This window comes from Gigantopelta aegis, chromosome 1 (assembly GCF_016097555.1).
Source record: "Gigantopelta aegis isolate Gae_Host chromosome 1, Gae_host_genome, whole genome shotgun sequence".
Classification (NCBI taxonomy): Eukaryota; Metazoa; Mollusca; class Gastropoda; order Neomphalida; family Peltospiridae; genus Gigantopelta; species Gigantopelta aegis.
The window spans coordinates 15,887,524-15,910,864 of record NC_054699.1 but is presented as its reverse complement, the minus strand read 5'-3'; the positions used below and the strand labels follow the sequence as shown (position 1 = coordinate 15,910,864).

General features: G+C 37.3%; 1 protein-coding gene across 4 annotated transcripts in view; it reads left to right on the top strand.

Moving 5' to 3' along the window:
- Positions 1 to 23,341, top strand: part of LOC121371158 (peripheral plasma membrane protein CASK-like) — a 492,097-nt gene that overhangs the window by 391,102 nt on the left and 77,654 nt on the right. For all 4 annotated transcript variants that reach the window (XM_041496867.1, XM_041496847.1, XM_041496839.1 and 1 more), the window contains one exon: positions 8,685 to 8,771. In XM_041496867.1, the coding sequence (XP_041352801.1) occupies positions 8,685 to 8,771 (87 nt within the window). The remainder of the gene's footprint in view (positions 1 to 8,684; positions 8,772 to 23,341) is intronic.

The following is a 23,341-nucleotide window of genomic DNA, read 5'->3' as shown; positions in this document are numbered from 1 at the left end:
CTACAGAATAAATCATAGTGCAGCTGTTGTTTGCGATGTGAAATCTGCACAACTGGAATTAATGCAATAATGGTATTGACATCATACAAATGTAGACGACAGCGATATTGATTCATTAGCGTCTAGCATCAGGCTCGGATCAATGCAGATAACACTAGGGAGTTGTTGGCCTTTTGTTTCTTTTTGTGTTTAAAGTGACGGATCCCAGTTTCAAAACACTACAGTATGTTTTTCACTATTAGAGGCATTTTTGGTGATTGAAATCGGACATTAGGTAAATTTTATTGTTTAGAATAACCATTTCCATATATCCGAAGTGTTTCTGGTCATCCTGGTGTTTGTAAAGCCTCAAAATGCAATTTTATAATTCTAAAAAATCACACATACTTCTAAGAAAGTAAAAAAAAAAGTTAAAGTTTGTTTTGTTTAATGACATCACTAGAGCACATCATCAACTATTGGATTTCAAACATCTGGTAATTTTGACATATAGTCTTAGAGAGGAAACCGGCTACATTTTTCCATTAGTAGCAAGGGATCTTTTATATGCACCATTCCACAGACCCGATAGCATATACCATAACTTATGATATACCAGTCGTGGTGCTAGTCGTGGCTGGAACTAGAAATAGCCCATCGACGGGGATCGATCCCAGACGGACTACACATCAAGCGAACGCTTTACCACTGGTTAAGAAGATGAACTCAGCTATAAGTTTTTAGAGGATATTTCCCTGCTTCATCGTCACAGACTCTCGTTTCACTCTGTTATCCAGATGTGTTAAGGTTTATAGATTAACCAAAGGTAGATTTTCATGAGTTGAAACTAGGGTCTGCGAATTTAAATAATTAGAAATAAACCAGCCTCAGTGGTGTCATGGTTAAGCCATCAGATATAAGGCTGGTAGGTACCGAGTTCACAACCCGGTACCAGCTCCCACCCAGAGCAAGTTTTAATGACTCAATGGGTAGGTGTGAGACCACTACACCCTCTTCTCTCTTACTAACACAATTAACAACTAACAAACTAACCCACTGTCCTGGACAGAAAGCCGAGATAGCTGAGGTGTGTGCCCAGGACAGTGTGCTTGAACCTTAATTGGATATAAGCATGAAAATAAGTTGAAATGAATAAATGAATTAGAGATATTAGAGTCTAAGTTACATGTGCTGTGTCTCAACTTAAGGATGTGATAATGGGGTGAGTACACCTAAAACGAAAGGAATGTTTCTGTAACAACAGGGGCGGGACGTAGCCCAGTGGTAAAGCACTCGCGTGATGTGCGGTCAGTTTGCGATCGATCCCCATCGGTGGGCCCATTAGGCTATTTCTTGTCACAGCCAGTGCACCACGACTGGTATATTAAAGGCTGTGGTATGTGCTATCCTGTCTGTGGGATGGTGCATATAAAAGATCCCTTACAACTAATGGAAAAAATTTAGCAGGTTTCCTCTATGACTGTCAAAAATTACCATATGTTTGACATCCAATAGCCAATGATTAATAAATCAATGTGCTCTAGTGGTGTCGTTAAACAAAACAATTTTTTTTACTACAGCTATTTAGTGTCTAATACATGGTTATTTTGATACAGTAAAACACCTTTAAACCACATACCCATAGGCCCAAGTGAAAAAGAAATCTGATTTTACTCATTCCCTCCCATTCTTGACTGTTAGGATTGTCCGAACTTTATTTCATTTACGTTCATCTGGATATGAAAAAAACAAAATCATGTGTGAACGGTTTCGCCTATGCAGATTATTTTTGTTGTTCATACCCCCCAAAAATTAAAAGAAATAACCGACAATCATTAACAAAAATTAAATAAAGATGTTTTCATGTCTAAAATATTGAACTTTATTATGTGTATGAACAATTCAAGATGACACTGGTATGGGATTGTTAGGTGCTGTTGAAATTACTGGCTAAATTACAGAAAAGTAAACTTTTGAATTTGGAAATGGCCAGTGGCTTTTTATCAGTGTTGCATTTCTATATCCATAGGTTTTATATAGTATTTTTTTTTTTTTTTTTGGTGACTCTTATGACCATAGATTATAGAGCTTGGTGCATGTACAGACATTGCTTTTCGGTTTCCACGCTAATGCTGATGCATATAAACTTGTAGCTTTTTGTACTCTGACTTCAGTGGACTTGGTTTGAATTTAGAGTTTTCCTTCTCCTAGGAGAGTTTCATTATTAGGATTCTGAGCCTCTCCAGCCCAGTTTTGATTTTGGAGTTTGCTTCGCCTAGACAGTTGTCTTTCTTGATTCACGTCCTCTGTCCGGTCCATATTAGTCTAGTCTCTACCCTTTGACCAGTCCAACTTGGGTGACCCTACCAGAAGCTGATGCTCCAGCTGGAATAGCTCTCCGAGTCATTGAGACATGCAAGCTACCTCACCACATCAAGGAATGGACCATGAGATAGTTATGACCAACTCCTCTTCCCAAAATGGTATTGTGAGACTTGAAAAGTCAGATAATGTTTCATGTGTTCAGGGAATCAGCCTCATAATGTTTCATGTGTTCAGGGAATCGGCGTCATAATATTTCATGTGTTCAGGGAATCGGCCTCATAATGTTTCATGTGTTCAGGGAATCGGTGTCATAATGTTTCATGTGTCCGGGGAATCGGCGTCATAATGTTTCATGTGTTCAGGGAATCAGTCCCATGTTTGACATGCCAAAAGGGAAATCAGTCTTACATCCCACTACATCATGGACGACAACCCTTTTTTCAATCATTACAATGAAGTGGCATTGATCTTCAAAACCTCGGATACAACCCAGCTTAACACCAGGACCATGTTCTTGGCTGAATCTCAGACATATACCAGCTAACACCAGGACCATGTTCTTGGCTGAATCTCATATATGTACCAGCTAACACCAGGCCATGTTCTTGGCTGAATCTCAGACATGTACCAGCTAACACCAGGACCATGTTCTTGGCTGAATCTCAGACATGTACCAGCTAACACCAGGACCATGTTCTTGGCTGAATCTCAGACATGTACCAGCTAACACCAGGACCATGTTCTTGGCTGAATCTCAGACATGTACCAGCTAACACCAGGACCATGTTCTTGGCTGAATCTCAGACATGTACCAGCTAACACCAGGACAATGTTCTTGGCTGAATCTCAGACATGTACCAGCTAACACCAGGACCATGTTCTTGGCTGAATCATGTCCTAACAAAAACTGAGGAAACATTGTCTCGAACGAACCATCTTGATTTGTAGCAATCCATCAATTACTCCAATGAGCTTGAATCTCATCTGGTCGTCTGGTGATCGGAATGACGTTCGACTGGCATGGCGAAACCTTTCACTTATTTGTCTCGCATGATTGTGCACATATTTTCGCCCGGTCAGCCAGACAAAAGAATTGTCGTGCCGCTCGCCTGACATCGCTCATGGATTGGTATTTTTCTAGTGTATAACTTGATTCCTGTAATTGGAGTTGGACGTTGGAAGCCAAATGGATTACAAGCCATCGTAGAACATAGTCTGCCAATTGCTCGTGTAACTTGGTTTACCATAATGGCTTTACCAGGGCGCCTTTTTTTTTTTTTTTTTTTAAACTTTATTTATTGTCTGTAAATGGCATATGATTTGACGGTTGTTCCGATGGCAATCCGACACCAGTCTGATAAGTGATTAGATGCAGGACATGTTATCAGTCTTGGAGGAGCCAGGGCAGTCATCTTTCACATTTTACAAAATGTCTAGTCGAAGAATTATTTTCAAATTGTGTTTATACTGTTATTTTTTTTCTGTACAATCATTATTATTATTGTTCATATTACCAAATGTCTTGTTAAAGAATTATTTTCAAATTATGTTTATTCTGTAGTTTTTCCAGTAAAATCATTATTATTCACATTACATAATGTCTCGTTAAAGAATTATTTTCAAATTATGTTTATTCTGTAGTTTTTTCAGTAAAATCATTATTATTCACATTACGTAATGTCTCGTTAAAGAATTATTTTCAAATTATGTTTATTCTGTAGTTTTTTCAGTAAAATCATTATTATTCACATTACGTAATGTCTCGTTAAAGAATTATTTTCAAATTATGTTTATTCTGTAGTTTTTTCAGTAAAATCATTATTATTCATATTACAAAATGTCTCATTAAAGAATTATTTTCAAATTATGTTTATTTGGTAGTTTTTTCAGTAAAATTGTTATTGTTCACATTACAAAATGTCTCATTAAAGAATTGTTTTCAAATGTTTCTTCTGCCATCTACTCCGTGTATTTTATTACATAATAGATTTGTAATCATTGCTTAACGCCAACACATATTTACTTTGCACTTTATAGGCAAGCCATTGGTAGGGATGAAGCAAGAACATTTTGTGAAAAGTTGAAAAATGGAATATATATTGACCTTTCTGGAAGGAAACGAAGGAAATGTTTGATTTAACGACGCACTCAACAAATTTTATTTACAGTTATATTGTGTCGGACATATGGTTAAGGACCACACAGATATTGAGAGAGGAAACTTGCTGTTGCCACTTCATGGGCTACTCTTTTCGATTAACAGCATGGGATCTTTTGTATGCACCATCCCACAGACAGGATAGTACATACCACGGCCTTTGTTAACCAGTTGTGGATCACTGTCTGGAATGAGAAATAGCCCAATGGGTCCACCGACGGGGATCGAACTGACCTTTCTGATAATGATGGCAGTGGTGACAATATGTTTAGTTCAGTTTTTGTGTTTATCTTCATTTCTCATAAACTGTCAAATTCGTGATAATTAAAACTAAATTTAAAGTTTGTTTTCTTTAAAGACACCACTAGAGCACTTTGATAATTAATCATCGGCTCTTGGATGTTAAACATTTGGTAATTCTGACACGTAGTCATAAGAGGAAACCAGCTACAGGTTTTTTTCCTAATGCAGCAAGGGACCTTTTATACGCACCATCCCACAGACAGGATAGCAGATACATGTACCACAGCCTTTGATATACCAGTCGTAGTGCACTGGCTGGAACGAGAAATAGCCTAATGGTCCCATTGACAGGGATCGATCCCAAACCGACCGTGCATCAAACAAGCACTTTACCACTGGGCTACATCCTGCCCCAAGACTAAATTGATATGATTTATAAAATAAATAAATAAAAAGTTTAAATCTTTAAATGTTAACCTTAAATTTTACATCAGAATTGGGCTTTTTTCTTCAATAAAATGAATTAAAAATTTAAATTGACTGAGGTCATTGTTGACTATGAGTAACACCAAATCAGTTCTGCAGAATGCAACAGAGCTTGGTACATTTCGCATTTTAAATTTATTAAGGTTATGTTAAAGCTATATAGTCTGAAGTAGTGTCAAAGAGTACTTTTAAGGTTGCATTAATTATACCAAATCAGAGTTCCTTGTCAAAGGTCAAGGTGCTCCTTCAAATATTTAAGGAGTAAAAGCAGTTGAGGCCCTGTGGCCTAATTCACTAAACTCTCGCAACTTTGCGATCTCGTAGTATAATGCTAAAATACTTGCAAAGAGGATGCTTTGTTGTCTAGCAGAGCCTAAGAGACCTTTGTGAATGAGACCCCTGGTTGGTAGTAATATGTGACATTGATTATTTGTACAAATACTATTATTCATTGCCAATAAATCAATACACTTTCTTTCTTTTTTCTTCTTTTTTTTTCTTTTTTTTTTATACATGTGTTATGCAGTATGCACTAAATTTGAAACCAGTGCTGGGTACCCCCAAAAAATGGAATTGCAATTTTCAACAGAAATTAGAATTGCTTATAAAAATATTAATTAAATTTCTTAAATATCATGTGACTTTTAAGTAAATAAGATTAAATGTGAGATGCCACACTTATTGGTGTCTGCCTGTGTATATATCTCTTTTATCAGAAAATTTTAACATTGTCAGAAGTGGCAATTGATTTGGTGCAACAGAACCTTTATGTAACAAAAAAAAACCTGAAACTATGTCCCGAAGCTGTGGGTCACAAACAGTTGAACTGTTATGGGTCCTAACTGGGTTATAATTGTATTCTTGATTAAGAACAACAGAAAAATCAATCTCCACTGAGGGGATTTGAACCACAGACTCTCAATACGAGAGTATGAGAGTCCAGCTCTCTAAACACTGAGCTAATAGGAAAATCCCCACTAGCTACTGTCAGTATAGGAGCACTAAATTTATACCAACAGTGCTCGCTTGATGCGCAGTCGGTCTAGGATCGATCCCCATCAGTGGGCCCATTAGGTTATTTCTTCTCTCAGCCACTGCACCACGGCTGGTATACCAAAGGCCATGGTATGTGCTATCCTGACTGTGAGATGGTGCATATAAAAGATTCATTGCTACTAATGAAAAAATATAGCAGGTTTTCTCTCTGTGACTGTCAAAATGACCATGTGTTTGACATCCAATAGTGGATGATGAATAATTCAATGTTCTCTAGTGGTGTTGTTAAACCACAAAAACTACAAAAAAGCTTATACCAACACTACTATACATTAATAAAACAAGTTAAATTCTAAACAGGTGAATCAGTACCTTTAAATTAAGCACCAAGAAACAACAATCCTGAGTGTACATTTATATTCTCCAGAGTGGTACTGGGTCTTCAGAGTAATTTATTTTAAAGACTACAATTCAGTGTGATGGCTCACTCCATCATCCAATGAAAGGTAAAGCTGCTGGTGTGGGTTTTGCAGGTTTTCTCTAAACAGATCTGGCATCCAATTATCAAGATGTAATGGCTAACAGCTTCATGCCATACAAACAGCAGAATTCAAATATTTGTGTTAAAATTGTATGGTACATGGCGAAAGTGCATATAAAAAATCTCTTGCTACTAATGGGAAAATGTGGCAGGTTTTCAAAACAAACTTTAAATTTGGTGTATTATTCAGTAGAGTTCAGTTATTGGTGTTAAAATTGTATTGTACATGGAAAAAGTGCATATAAAAGATCTCTTGCTATATTAATGGGGAAATGTGGCAGGTTTTTAAAACAAACTTTAACTTTAATATAGTAGAATTCAATTATTTGTGTTAAAAGGTACAGTACATGGTGTATGATTCAGTAGAATTCAATTATTTGTGTTAAAAGGTACAGTACATGGTGTATGATTCAGTAGAGTTCAATTATTTGTGTTAAAAGGTACAGTACATGGTGTATGATTCAGTAGAATTCAATTATTTGTGTTAAAAGGTACAGTACATGGTGTATGATTCAGTAGAGTTCAATTATTTGTGTTAAAAGGTACAGTACATGGTGTATGATTCAGTAGAGTTCAATTATTTGTGTTAAAAGGTACAGTACATGGTGTATGATTCAGTAGAGTTCAATTATTTGAGTTAAAAGGTACAGTACTTGGTGTATTATTCAGTAGTTCAATTATTTGTGTTAAAAGGTACAGTACATGGTGTATTATTCAGTAGAGTTCAGTTATTGGTGTTAAAATTGTATTGTACGTGGAAAAAGTGCATATAAAAGATCTCTTGCTATATTAATGGGAAAATGTGGCAGGTTTTTAAAACAAACTTTAACTTTAATATAGTAGAATTCAATTATTTGTGTTAAAAGGTACAGTACATGGTGTATGATTCAGTAGAGTTCAATTATTTGTGTTAAAAGGTACTGTACATGGTGTATGATTCAGTAGAGTACAATTATTTGTGTTAAAAGGTACAGTACATGGTGTATGATTCAGTAGAGTTCAATTAGTTGTGTTAAAAGGTACAGTACATGGTGTATGATTCAGTAGAGTACAATTATTGGTGTTAAAATGGTATAGTACATGATGTATGATTCAGTATAGTACAATTATTGGTGTTAAAATTGTACAGTACATAGTGTATGATACAGTAGAATTGAATTATATGTGATAAAAAAAATATAATAATCGAGGTGCACAGGTACTATTTGAGCTAATAACATTTCATACAAATTGCCAATTATACATATATTGCAGTATAGCAGCTATAGTTTTATCAGGAGTAATAGCAGCAGCAGTATAGCAGCTTTAGTTTTATCAGGAGCAATGATGGTAGCAACAGTATAGCAGCATTAGTTTTATCAGGAGCAATAGCAGCAGCAGTATTGCAGCTTTAGTTTTATCAGGAGCAATAGCAGCAGCAGTAGTATTGCAGCTTTAGTTTTATCAGGAGCAATGATGGTAGCAACAGTATAGCAGCTTTTGTTTTATCAGGAGCAGTGATGGTAGCAACAGTATAGCAGCATTAGTTTTATCAGGAGCAATAGCAGCAGCAGTAGTATTGCAGCTTTAGTTTTATGAGGAGCAATAGCAGCAGCAGTAGTATTGCAGCTTTAGTTTTATCAGGAGCAATGATGGTAGCAACAGTATAGCACCTTTAGTTTTATCAGGAGCAATAGCAGCAGCAGTAGTATTGCAGCTTTAGTTTTATCAGGAGCAATGATGGTAGCAACAGTATAGCAGCTTTAGTTTTATCAGGAGCAATAGCAGAATGCAGCAATTTAGCAGCGTTAGATTTATCAGGAGCAGTAACATAATCTGCAGTAGCAGTAGCAATAGCTTTTATCAGGAGCAAGAGCAGCAGTAGAAGCAGCAGCATCAGCAGTAGGACTAGTAGAAGTAAGATAACTAAGCAGTGTCGGTTTTCTAATGATGTATCTTGTGTTGTTTACTTGTCAGGTGCTGCAGCTCCTCACAGACTCCCCAGAAAACTATGCAGCCGAGTGCAGCGAGCTCCAACAGATTCTCCAGCAGCCACACGTCATGGTAAGTCAGGTTCCAGTCTTACCAGTGTCCACTCATCATCTCATTCACTCATTTATAGTTATTTTTCTGCTTTTATCCAACTGTCTGTCCAGGACAGTAAGTTAGTGGTTGGTAGTTAGTGAGAGAGACGTTGTTGTAGTGGGCTTACACCTACTCATTGAGTCGTTAAAATCGCTCTGGATGGGAGGTGGTACCAGGAGACGAACCCAGTACCTATCAGCCTACACCTACTGGTGAGGGATGTGAAAGAGCCTGCCAGGGCAGGGAAACAGTTGGCTATACCATTCCCGAAGAAAAAAATATAAAAATGCTTGCTTTAGTTAGAAATTTTTCTTTTTGTCTATGTGGAGAAGACCCTGTGATACTGTGTCCTCTCCCAACTCCCAGAAAAAAAAGGATGAAAGTCTTGTTTTAAATTTAAAATTGCCCTTTTTGTCTAGCTTCAGAAGATTAATGTATTGTTGTGTCCTCTCCCAACTCCCAGAAAAAAAAGGATGAAAGTCTTGTTTTTAATTTAAAATTGCCCTTTTTGTCTCCCTTCAGAAGATTAATGTATTATTGTATCCCTCCCACGTCCCAGGGGAAAAAAAAATGACATCGAAAGTCTCCATTTTAATTTAAAATTGCCCTTTTTGTCTGGCTTGGGAATATTACTGTATTATTGTATTCTTCTCAACCTTGCAGGAAATAAAAGCTGGTATGGAAAGTCTCCTTTTTAATCTAAAATTGCCCTTTGTGTCCATCTTGAGAAGACTATATAATATTAAATCATCCTGCTTCTCAGTTGATCCACATAGTTAACACATTGCTAATAATTCATGTCGATTTACATTGACTTTACATCAGAATGTTTCACATAGTATTGCTAATATTTCAGATGCCGGAAACACTGTTAATGCTTCATGATTTACAATATTTTAATATCAGAATCAATAAGACATTGCTAATATTTCACGATTTACAGTGTCTTTATATCACATGCATGTGTAAAACATTGCTAATATTTCATGATTTACAATATCTTTACATCACATATCTAAAGCATTGCTAATATTTTATGATTTACAGTATCTTTATATCACATGCATGCGTAAAGCATTGCTAATATTTCACAATTTACAGTATCTTTATATCACATGCATGCGCAAAACATTGCTAATATTTCACGATTTACAGTATCTTTACATCACATGTTTAAAGCATTGCTAATATTTCATGATTTCCAGTATCTTTATGTCACATATCGAAAACATTGTCAATATTTCACGATTTACAGTATCTTTACATCACATACCTAAAACATTGCTAATATTTCATGATTTACAGTATCTTTACATCACATAACTAAAACATTGCTAATATTTTATGATTTACAATATCTTTACATCACATATCTAAAACATTGCTAATATTTCACGATTTACAATGTCTTTACATCACATGTCTAAAACATTGCTAATATTTCATGATTTACAATATCTTTACATCACATATCTAAAACATTGCTAATATTTTATGATTTACAGTGTCTTTATATCACAGATCTAAAACATTTGTAATATTTCATGATTTACAATATCTTTACATCATATATCTTGCGCATTGCTAATATTTCATGATTTCCAGAATCTTTACATCAGAATGTCCCTAATTGTTAAGATGTTGTTCGTATTTTGCAATTTTGTACACCGAAAACTGCTCTGATTTGATAAACATCGCTAACATCTCTCCTGATTTCCAATATCTCTACATCAAAACGCTTGTGATTGTCCAGAAATTGCTCTTGACAACGCAGCACTTGAAAAACTTGCCAACAACCTGGTCATCCGTCCATCTCCATTTCCGTCAATCGGTTTGTGATTACAGTCCATGACAAGTTGGCTGGTCGCATCGTGTCATTAAGTTAGAGGAAATTGAATTTGCCTCTCCTCAATGTTGTCTTATATATGCTGCTAATGGTGGGCTGTTGTGTGAACGAGATATCTCGGGGATATCTCCGAAATAGCCTTCCCAGATCTGCAGCTGGTTGCCCCATCCATGGTCACCACCGCCGCTGCACATACATACATGTTTAATGAATGTTGTTTGTTTAATCAATGTTATTTATTGCCCCTGCCATGGCCACAGAATAGGGTGTTAATGTTCGACCAGCACGAATTACGGGGTCATTGTCCAAGTTAATGTGATGGAAGTGACGGTGACAGGCTTGGTAAATTGCTGTATTGATGTCTCTGGGTGTATATATATATTTATACCGGAGGCCATAGTGTATTGGTGGAGTCTTGCTGTATTGATGTCTCTGAGTGTATATATATATATTTATACCAGAGGCCATAGTGTATTGGCCGAGTCTTGCTGTATAGATGTCCCTGGGTGTATATATATATTTATACCGGAGGCCATAGTGTATTGGCCAAGTCTTGCTGTATTGATGTCTCTGGGTGTATATATATATATTTATACCAGAGGCCATAGTGTATTGGCCGAGTCTTGCTGTATAGATGTCCCTTGGTGTATATATATATTTATACCGGAGGCCATAGTGTATTGGCCAAGTCTTGCTGTATTGATGTCTCTGGGTGTGTGTGTGTGTATATGTGTATATATATATATATATATATATATATATATATATATATATATATATATATACTAGCGGAAAAAAGTAACAGTGTAACTTGAAACATCAGATAAAATTAACACGGCTCAATATTTTAGCCTGATGTTTTGCACAGTTGACCAGTGAACGCACCGCCACACAATCGCGGGGTCAATTCCGTATTGGCACGTGCCGTTTCGCTTCTTGGACATGGGTCTGTTTTTCAAGGTTTTTCCGCCCAACATTTTACTGCTCCAGCTTTTGTCGACTTTGCTACTGTCGGGTCATTGTTTGGCAACCGGTGGAACAGAAAAGCAGGTTTTTTCGGTTGAAAGTGGTCATAGAGCAATGCCCAGGCTAAATGTAAATGACCGCCTTCGCGCAATTGGTATGATCCAGGCTGAAATGCTCCATTGCGCTGTTGCTACGCAATTTGGTGTCAACATAAACACTATTCAGGCTTTGTCGCGACGTTTTCAACAATTTGGTAATGTCAGAGACCGACCACGTGCAGGTCGTCCACACGTGACGTCACGACAGCAGGACAATCATACCCGACTCGTGCACCTCAGGAATCACTTCCAAACGGAAAGTCTGACAGCGCGGACCATTCCTGGATTGCGTGCCATCAGCCCCAGAACTGTACGGAATCGATTACGTGAACAGCGTATTTGTTCGCGACGTCCGGCTGTCCGTTCAGTTTTGCTAAGACGCCATCGTGTAGCACGTCAGGCTTGGTGTAGAAGACACTTGCGCTTTAATCGCCGACACTGGGCGGGTATTCTGTTTACAGACGAGTCCAGGTTTCACTTAGACAGCAGCGACGGCCGTTCAAGAGTCTATCGTCGTGTTAGAGAACGTTTTAGTGACGCCTGTATTGTGGAGCGACGTGCTTTTGGCGGAGGCAGTGTCATGGTTTGGGGTGGTATCACGTCAACTGGACGAACACCTATTGTGGTCATCGATGGCAATTTGAACGCCGTATACGACATTATCCAGGCTCACGTCATCCCATTTGTGCAAAGACAGCAACGTCACATCACGCTTCAGCAAGACAACACTAGACCTCATCGCCCGGGTGGTAAGGGATTTCTAGCTCAGCAGAATACCGATGTGTTGCAGTGGCCTGCAGTCTCACCCGATCTTGCACCAATCGAGCATGTCTGGGATGAGATGCAACGTCGTGTACGTGCGCTGCCTAACCAGCCGGTGACGTTGGCAGCGCTGGGTCAGACGTTAGTCCATCTGGAACGGCATTCCCCAGGCATTCTTCAACAATTTGGTAGGCTCTATGAGGCGACGGTACCAGGCCTGCATCGACGCAAACCATGGCCATACGCGCTATTAACTTTGTGAACTGATTTTACCCCCGTGTCTTTCATCCCCAATACCAATGAAACGACGGATGCTGTGACATTTTAAATGAATTGAAGTTTTGCAGATTTGCCTATTAACCATGCTATCTGATCGTTTCATCGTTTTATGTCTTGAAATTATGTTTTTATCAACATGATAACCATACACAGTTACTTTTTTCCGCTAGTATATATATATATATATATATATATATATATACAGTCAAACCCGCTTATTTGCATACCCTCGGTGCTGCTCGATTTTGTGCAATTAACCGGGTTAGTCGATTAACCGATAGAGTACCGACTTTCACTTTGTAACAGCCATCCAACTACAAAGTGGCATGGGAGACAGTCTAGCATAATGCGGTACTTCATACCGGAACTATTACAGTTAACACATGTCACATGCAGTTGGATATATATAAATGTAAAAAAAAATATCTATCGATATATATATATATATATATATATATATATATAATTAGCATGACGTTTTTGTTTTAATCTGCCAGACCAGAAATCATTTTTTAAAAACCAACAACGTCCGTCACTGGGCGACGTTTTCTAAAAACACAAACTTTGTGCATTAAAAAAAAAAAACACTGACCATCCACTAGTGTAAACAAAGTGTATTAGCCATGTAGTTAATGAGATAAACTTGAAACAACATAACCATCAAAAAGTTCACGTTTCATCGGTGCACGTGTTTACAAAATGACGTCAGTTTCCGGAATTACCGGGCTGTTGATTGACTGAATAGAATTACGTGAACTTGTATGAATTTGCTGGTATGGTGTTCTTTCCATCCCAAAAGATATGGCAAGCTTTGGTATTATTTGTGATCCCCAAATAATGACTTTGCTATTGTTAAGCAATTAAAGTTAAGCTCGGCTAGTGAGTCGTTATCAGTTCCAGCAGTCTGCATTGCATGCATGACCGGTCTAACACAATTGACTGACCTTCATGGTGCGGTCCGACTGATTGGTGTCTAACAATATAGCAGAAACTTAGGGACGATCCATAAATAACGGTCTTTGTTATGTTTGTTTTTTTGACGACCTCCCCCACCAGTCTTTTTTTTTTCGCTACATTTTCCGGGAAGCAAGTGATAAATCGTTTCTTTTGCATTTAACAGATATAGCGTACACTGCATCTAATGAATAAGTGAACAACAACCCTTTCTCAGTCACATTTATTAAAAACATAACCGCCTAGGACGATTGATCTGTAATCTTTTAATTATTAACAAGGCTTCTCAACATAACGTAATAATTGATACAGAACAATAATTGCCCTGAACACGTCAATCGAATAGGGCCTCAATAGTTGAGTGCGCATGCGTACAAGCGCACAGGCGGTACTTCTAAAAATAATAGTCGGAGAGTTACCTGTTATTGAGATGGCCTCTGATTAACAGCAATATATTGCAAACAAAACATTAGGTCTTAGGTTTATTCAACTTAATTATGTCATTCTTAAATCTTGTAGTCGGGTATTGTGATTCACCAGTAGTAACGTGCACACCATCTCATTTGCATGTCACACGTCGACTCTGTAAACAGCGATTACACTTACAGTCGGCTTACCACACAGTGAGCTCAAACAAAACAGATTAATCGGTGATTTATTTGAGTTTTTTTGCCAAAGTTTGATAGACATTCTCAGTCATTTGTGACATTAATTTAGCACACACACAAAAAAAAAAAAATTGTTATTTTTATGTGCAAATAACCGATATATAGCCTGTAGTCTGTGCAATTAACCGGATGTTTTGTAGTGTTATAAGGGCAAATGGTTCCGTGTTGGGTGAATATAGTCGATTAACCGAATTATGCTATAAACCGATGTGCAAATAAGTGGAGATGACTGTATATATATATATATATATATATATATATATACTGGAGGCCATAGTGTATTGGCTGTGTGTTGCTGTATTGATGTCTCTGGGTGTGTGTATATATATATATATATATATATATATATATATATATATACACTGGAGGCCATAGTATATTGGTGGAGTCTTGCTGTATTGATGTCTCTGGGTGTATATCTATATATATATATATATATATATATATATATATATATATATATACTACTCAAAAGAATTTAAGGGTCAGACAATATTTTCGACATTATTTTCTGAATGTCAATTATATTAGCTAGACCATAATGTCACGCATGGTATTGTTCCATTTTGACGAAAGTGGGTCTAAGCAACCCATAAATGAATTAAAATCCACTGTCATTGACACTGTCGACTAGTTCTAATGGCGAAAACATGCTTACATTTGCACGTAAATTAGGGCGAAAGCGAAAGGTCTGCTAAGTGCCCATAACTTGCTTTTTCACAAAGCGCTTCATTTGCACGCTTTGCACGTGTATTCCATGTTCCCAATGCTGAATTTCCGTATAATTGGAGCTTGCGTTCGTGTACGGTGCACACTCCAAATTCGACAATGGTACGACTTCAACTGACTATCGAAGATCGAGGAAGGGCTATTGCTTGGCTTCAGGATGGCAATACTCAAAGAAATGTTGCTCTGAGACTTGGTGTCAGTCAGAGTGTCGTTGGCCGACTGTGGCAACGGTACCAAACAACGAATTCTGTTCGAAATCGTCCACGTTCGGGAAGACCCCGAAGCACTACAAATAGAGAGGACCGCTACATCACCAATATGGCTCTATGTCGATGCACAATCACTGCACGCCGATTACGTGACAATCTGCGGACTGCGATTGGAACTCGAGTGTCTGATCAAACCATACGCAATCGTCTGAAAGCCAATAATCTACGCTGCCGTCGCCAGGCTGTTCGACCACCACTCCTACCACGTCACAGAACGGCCAGACGTCACTGGTGCACGCTTCATCTGCAGTGGCAACATGTTCAGTGGGGTCGAGTGATGTTCACTGATGAGTACAGGTTTAGTCTCCAGTTCAACGACGGTCGGGTTCTTCGTGTCTACAGACGTCCTGGGGAGCGCTTCGCTGACGTTAACGTTAGACAACGTCACCGGTTCGGTGGTGGCAGCGTCATGGTGTGGGGCGGCATCTCTATCCACCAAAGGACCCCCCTCTATGTGGTGGATGGCAGTCTGAATGGAATCCGCAATCTGAATGAGATTATCCGGCCGTTGGTTCTCCCAGGCCTTCAGCAGATTGGCGGTGGGGCAGTTCTGCAGGATGACAATGCCAGACCCCACCTCGCCAGGGTGGTAACGGACTTTCTCAGACAACAAGGTATCGCCAGGATGGATTGGCCAGCATATTCGCCTGACTTGGCCCCAATAGAGAACGCCTAGGACGAATTAGGCAGGAGAGTTCGGGATAACCATGCCCCTCCGGACAACCTTCATGATCTGGGTCAACTTCTTATGGCAGAGTGGCAGGCCATTCCCCAAGAGTTCTTCAGACGTCTGATCAACAGCATGAGGCAACGATGTGTCGAGTGTATTCGCGCCAGGGGTGGATTCACACACTATTAAACGAATGTTCTAATGTGTAAAATCCATGTTTGACAACCTTCAACTTTGACAGCATGTCATGTGACTTTCTTGTATACAGTGACGTTTATTTGGGTTTTTTTGTAAATATGGAACAATAAATAAAAATTTTGGTGTAGTTTACATCATCAATCTAATACACTCTGAAACTTATTTGGTTATAAATTTTTGACCCTTAAATTCTTTTGAGTAGTATATATATATATATATATATATATATATATATATATATACACTGGAGGCCATAGTGTATTGGCCGAGTCTTGCTGTATTGATGTCTCTGGGTGTATATATATATATTTATACCAGAGGCCATAATGTATTGGCCAAGTCTTGTTGTATTAATGTCTCTGGGTGTATATATATATTTATACTGGAGGCCATAGTGTATTGACCAAGTCTTGTTGTATTGATGTCCCTGGGTGTATATATATATATTTATACCAAAGGCCATGGTTTATTGGCCAAGTCTTGCTGTATTGATGTCTCTGGGTGTATATATATATTTATACTGGAGGCCATAGTGTATTGACCAAGTCTTGTTGTATTAATGTCTCTGGGTGTATATATCTATTTATACTGGAGGCCATAGTGTATTGACCAAGTCTTGTTGTATTAATGTCCCTGGGTGTATATATATATTTATACCAAAGGCCATAGTGTATTGACCAAGTCTTGCTGTATTGATGTCTCTGGGTGTATATATATATATTTATACTGGAGGCCATAGTGTATTGACCAAGTCTTGCTGTATTGATGTCTCTGGGTGTATATATATATTTATACCAAAGGCCATAGTGTATTGACCAAGTCTTGCTGTATTGATGTCCCTGGGTGTATATATATATTTATACTGGAGGCCATAGTGTATTGGCCAAGTCTTGTTGTATTAATGTCCCTGGGTGTATATATATATTTATACTGGATGCCATAGTGTATTGACCAAGTCTTGTTGTATTGATGTCCCTGGGTGTGTGTATATATTTATACTGGAGGCCATAGTGTATTGACCAAGTCTTGCTGTATTGATGTCTCTGGGTGTATATATATATTTATACTGGAGGCCATAGTGTATTGACCAAGTCTTGCTGTATTGATGTCTCTGAGTGTATATATATATATTTATACTGGAGGCCATAGTGTATTTGCTGAGCCCTGCTACTATAGTGGCCATAGTGTCTTGCCTCTCAGACATATACTAGCTAGGGGTGGGATTTAGCTCGCCTAAGGTGCTTGCATCGCAGGATCGAACCACCTCGGTGGATCCATTCAGCTGATTGGTTTTTTTTCTCATTCCAACCAGTGCACCACAACTGGACAAAGGCCGTGGTATGTGCTTTCCTGTCTGTGGGAAAGTGCATATAAAAGATCCCTTACTGCATTAGACAAAATGTACTGGGTTTCCTACGAGTCAGAATTACCAAATGTTTGACATCCAATAGCCGATGATTAATTAATCAATGTGCTCCAGTGGTATCGTTAAACAAAATAGACTTTAAACTTTATACTAGCTAGCAGCTATGATACACTGTGTCATTGTATTTATGGCTCAGGCAGCAACCCTAAGAGACTGTGTCTCTAAAATTAACTTCCATAGACGACAGTAATTACATGTACTGCCGCTAGTACGAGCAACCTTTCAGTCAACATTTACACCATAGACAGACTTTGCCATGAGGAAAAAGTCAAAGGCAAGCTGGAGATCATTCTCCTGAAATGGTGTATCATAAACTTGTTGCTAATACAGTCAAACCTCTCAAAATCGGACCCTCTGTAAACCAGAATTCCCTCAAAACCAGACGTTTTTTTATGGCCTCTTTTTAAATATCTGTACAGAAGAGAACCTCTCTAAACCAGATAACCTCTTAAAACCAGACTTTTTAGTTGGTCACAAGGGTGTCTGGTTTAGAGGAGTTTCATTGTAGTTGCAAACCAGTATGGGGTACCATAATAAACAAGAATTATTAAAAAAAGCAAATCATTTTTAAAAATTCAATTGCAAAATGTGTATGTCCAAAAATAATTGTATTCAGTTATAAATTATTACTGAACACATAGCCAGTCATGTTTTGCATTGCTGAAAATAAGAAATTAGTTCAGTTATTTAGAGGCCTGTAGAGAATTCAAATAGATCTGCTGTATAACCTAACTTATAGGTAACAAGTCTGGTAAGCTTTGCAGAGTTATCTCCCTTTTATGGTCACAAGCGTTTCACAGTTATCTCCCTGCTTGTGATTTCATAATATTCTTTTATACTAAATCAGTTCCCATTGCTCATGAAACATTTTCTAATAACACAGTACATCAACCCACCTAGAGAGTGTACATTTCAAAGGTGTAGCACATTATATTTAATTTGTTGATAAGAAAATGGGATATCAGATAGTACTTAAAAGTGTTTTTATTAGCAACTGTCATTCTTGCTGAAAGGGGCAGGACGTGTCCCAGTGGTAAAGCGCTCACTTGATGTGTGGTCGGTTTGGGATCGATCCCTGTCGGTGGGCCCATTGGACTATTTTTCGTTCCAGCCAGTGCACCACAACTGGTATATCAAAGGCTGTGGTATGTGCTATCCTGTCTATGGGATGGTGCATATAAATGACCCCTTGCTACCAATGGAAATGTTTGCATCAAATAGCCAATGATTAATAAATCAATGTGCTCTATTGATGTCGTTAAACAAAAACAAACTTGCTGAAAATCATAGCTGTATTTTACCCCCAGTCTGCTGCAGTTGTTTTGGCGATAATATAGTCAAATCTTAAAATTAATTTTAACTGAATGTTAAAAGAAGAGAATTCTTGTTTTCTTCTTATATGCCACACTGGTTTGAACCTATCAGTGATACTCAATACCTTTATGGAAGGTGACACATTTTATTCTGCTCATTTCTCGTCTAAACTTGTGGGGATGGGATGTAACCCAGTGGTAAAGTGCACACCTGATGTGCAGTCGGTCTAGGATCAATCACCGTCGGTGGGCCCCTTGGGCTATTTCTTGTGGTATGTGCTATCCTGTCTGTGGGATGATGCATATAAAAGATCACTTGCTACTAATTGAAAAATATAGCAGGTTTTCGTGACCATATATTTGACATCCAATAGCCGATGATTAATAAAATCAGTGTGTTCTAGTGGTGTTGTTAAACAAAACAAACTTCTTCTAAACTTGTGTGCATTTGATAGAGATACATTTTATTACATACCTGTTCAATCTTACTATAGTGTTAAAGGCATGTTGAAACTGTGTGATAAATTTATTTTGTATCGCATATATGTGTGATCTGGACCAGAACTTTTAAATGGGGAATTCACTTTTTCTTTTTACTGCAATTAGCGCCTTTTATTTACTTACAAATGATGTCATATCGTATTTGAAACATTACAAAAGGCTGCCGCAGAGTATGCTTCTTTACGTTAAATGAATCCCTGAAAGGAGTTTTGATCATAGATTTAACAAAGTGTTGTTATTAAAAATTAAAAAAACGTTTTTGTAAAACATAAAAGAAGGTATGTAATAAATTCAGAACTTCACATACGTTGTTTTCACTTCCTATTTATTGCACTCGTTTATTTTGTGAAAGAACATACCACTCGACAGCTACGCGGTCTCGTGGTATATATTCTTGCGCAAAATATACTTGTATGATTTCCACTAAATTGGTCTGTTGTCTTGGATATTTACTTATGATTTCCTCTAAAGTTGATCTTATGTCTTGGATATTTACTTATGATTTCCACTAAAGTTGATCTGATGTCTTGGATATTTACTTATGATTTCCACTAAAGTTGATCTGATGTCTTGGATATTTTCCATAAAGTTGATCTGATGTCTTGGATATTTATTATGATTTCCACTAAAGTTGATCTGATGTCTTGGATATTTACTTATGATTTCCACTAAAGTTGATCTGATGTCTTAGATTTTACTTGTGATTTCCTCTGAAGTTGATCTGATGTCTTGGACATTTACTTATGATTTCCACTAAAGTTGATCTGTCTTGGATATTTACTTATGATTTCCACTAAAGTTGATCTTATGTCTTGGATATTTACTTATGATTTCCACTAAAGTTGATCTTATGTCTTGGATATTTACTTATGATTTCCACTAAAGTTGATCATTTGTCTTGGATATTTACTTATGATTTCCACTAAAGTTGATCTGATGTCTTGGATATTTACTTATGATTTCCACTAAAGTTGATCTTATGTCTTGGATATTTACTTATGATTTCCAGTAAAGTTGATCTTATGTCTTGGATTTTTACTTATGATTTCCACTAAATTTGTTCTGATGTCTTGTTGACCCATTTTCTGATTGGATTTTTCCCTTCCCAACAAGTCACCCATGACTGGTATATCAAAAGTCATGGTATGTACTGTCCTGTGTGAGAACGTTCATATAAAAGATAGTTGACTGCTGATGGAAAAACTTAGTGGGTTTCCTCTGAAGACTAAAAGTAAGAATTACCAAATATTTGACATCCGGTAGCTGAAGATTTATTAATAAATGTGCTCTAGTGGTGGTGGCATTATAAATAACACAAACTTCTTTTTTTTTTGTCTTAGATTTTTTACTTCATTTGATTTCCATGATTTGGCCTCCTGTCATCTTCTGACATATGCTAGCTGTTTCCATTTTTGTGTTTCTCTAAGAGCAGTAACTCTTGCTGTCTTAAATCCAGCACTATATTTGGTACGGCCGTCTGCTATTCCGTTATTGATTTTCTTTTGGCTACTTAATTTGTGTTCACTTGCCATTGCCTGGTTTTGACTGGAGTTGAAATCCGAATGTGGTCAACTTTGTGGTGATTCCTACCATTGTCACTCACTGTCTTCTGTCAGCACAAGGTAAGTGCCTTGATGTCATAACGCGACCAAATCACTGAAGCGTTTCGGCAGTTACGACTGTCTATTTTCAACAAATTGTAAATACCACTTTGCTGTTTTATTTTATTGATGTTGTGACAGAAAGCTGTGTACGATTATTAATGTCAATCGTTTAATGCTGGCTAGTTTGGTGTTTGTTGTTTTCCTTCTGTTTTTGATGAGGGGTGATTGTTTTGGGTGTGAATATAATTTTAATTTTAAAGGGACAGACACTAGTTTTTAAACACTAAGGCATATTTTTCATCTAGACTCTAGTTTCAACCCATAACAATGGACACTAAATTTGGTTAATTTACAAATTTGTAACAAATTTGGATACAACAAAGTGAAACAAGAGTCTGTGATGTTGAAATACCCTTAAAAAATAGACTAAAACTCGACTTCATCACCGTTATTTCTCAGATGCACCTGCATTTTTAAAAATATGAAAAATGCATTTTGTGGTATTAGAAACACCAGGCAATGAGATTTGTTTTTTTGAAATAGAAAAGTAAAATTTACTGTATATTTCTAGGTGCATAAGTTTTTTTTTTTTACCGTGCATGTACATTTTGGAAAATGCACTTTTAAGATTATCTTTTATGTATTTACATGTATTTATAAGTTCAGAAGTCATAAGATTTTTAAAAAGTCAAATTAATTGTGTATTTACTTCACTAACCTTTTTACCTTCTCAAGTGCAAAGGTTTTTTTTTTACCAAACATGTACATCTTCTTTGAAAATCATGCATTCTTCAGATGATCTATTATGCATGGATTTTATTATGGCACTATGGAGTCGGTTGTCATTTATTATTGTCAGTTAGTCTATATATAGAAGCTGTTTCATGTTTTTTGTCAAAGCAGAACAAAACAGAAGAGATCTTTTATTTTGCTCAAGGCCATTCACGATTTATAAACTAAGGAGTGGAATCATATATGGAGAAAGTCCATGATATAACAAACCAAATAGTAGACTCTTAATCATTGCCCTTAAAAGATGGGATTTTTCATCACAATTGAAGGAAGGAAGGACATTTTTTATTTAACAACACACTCAACACATTTTATTTCCGGTTATATGGCGTTGGACATATGGTTAAGGACCACACAGATATTAAGAGACGAAACCCGCTGTCGCCATTTCATGGGCTACTCTTTTTCGATTAGCTGCAAGGGATCTTTAATATGCACCATCCCACAGACAGGGTAATACATACCACGGCCTTTGATATACCATTCATGGTGCACTGGCTGGCTCACCGACGGGGAATCGATCCCAGACCACTGGGCTACGTCCTGTCCCTCACAATTGAAAGACCTCCTGACTAGTGAAATTACACACCGATGATTGGGTGATCTATTTACTGCATCTGCATGGGTATACAGTATAATAATTTACAAGAATTCTATTGGAAATAACACAGCTGGTGTAACAAAGGCCGTGGTATGTACTATCCTGTCTATGAGATGGTGCATATAAAAGATCTCTTGCTGCTAATTGGAAAGAGTAGATTATGAAGTGGCGACAGTGGGTTTCCAATCTCAATATCTGTGTGGTCCTTAACCATATGTCTGATGCCATATAACCATAAATAAAATGTGTTCAGTGTGTTGTTAAATAAAACATTTCCTTCCTTCCTTCCTTCCATAGAAAAAGCACAATCTCTAGCTTGTCGTAAACATATTCGGTACTATCAGAGGATTTGTATACATAAAACAAGCTATGATTTTTTTTTTATGCTATTAAATATGGATCCATGAATTATGAAACATAAAAATCATGCATATCTGACAAATATAGATGAGGTGTAATATGTCACATACATATTTTATAAATGTCATGTTTTCTAGTGCATGGTTGTTAAGGTCAGTTGCTAACACTGAATGCCATATCGGGGATATAGTGTTGCACAGTCGTGTAGCATTTGCCTAAGGGATGATGGATTGCAGTATGGATAAATTGGGGTTTTCTCATCCAGTTCACCATGACTACTTCATCAAAAGTCATGGTATGTACTGTACTGCCTGGAAAAAGTGCATATAAAAGATCCCTTGCTGCTTTTTAGTAGGAGAAGCCTTTGTGCTAGAAACAAGTTTCATTTTTTAAATTTTAAAATGATTGTATAATCAAAAGCTGTGGTATGTGCTATCCTGTCTGAGGGATGGTACATATAAAAGATTGCTGTCTGCTAATCGAAAGAAGTAGCCCATTGCATGGACGCAGTGG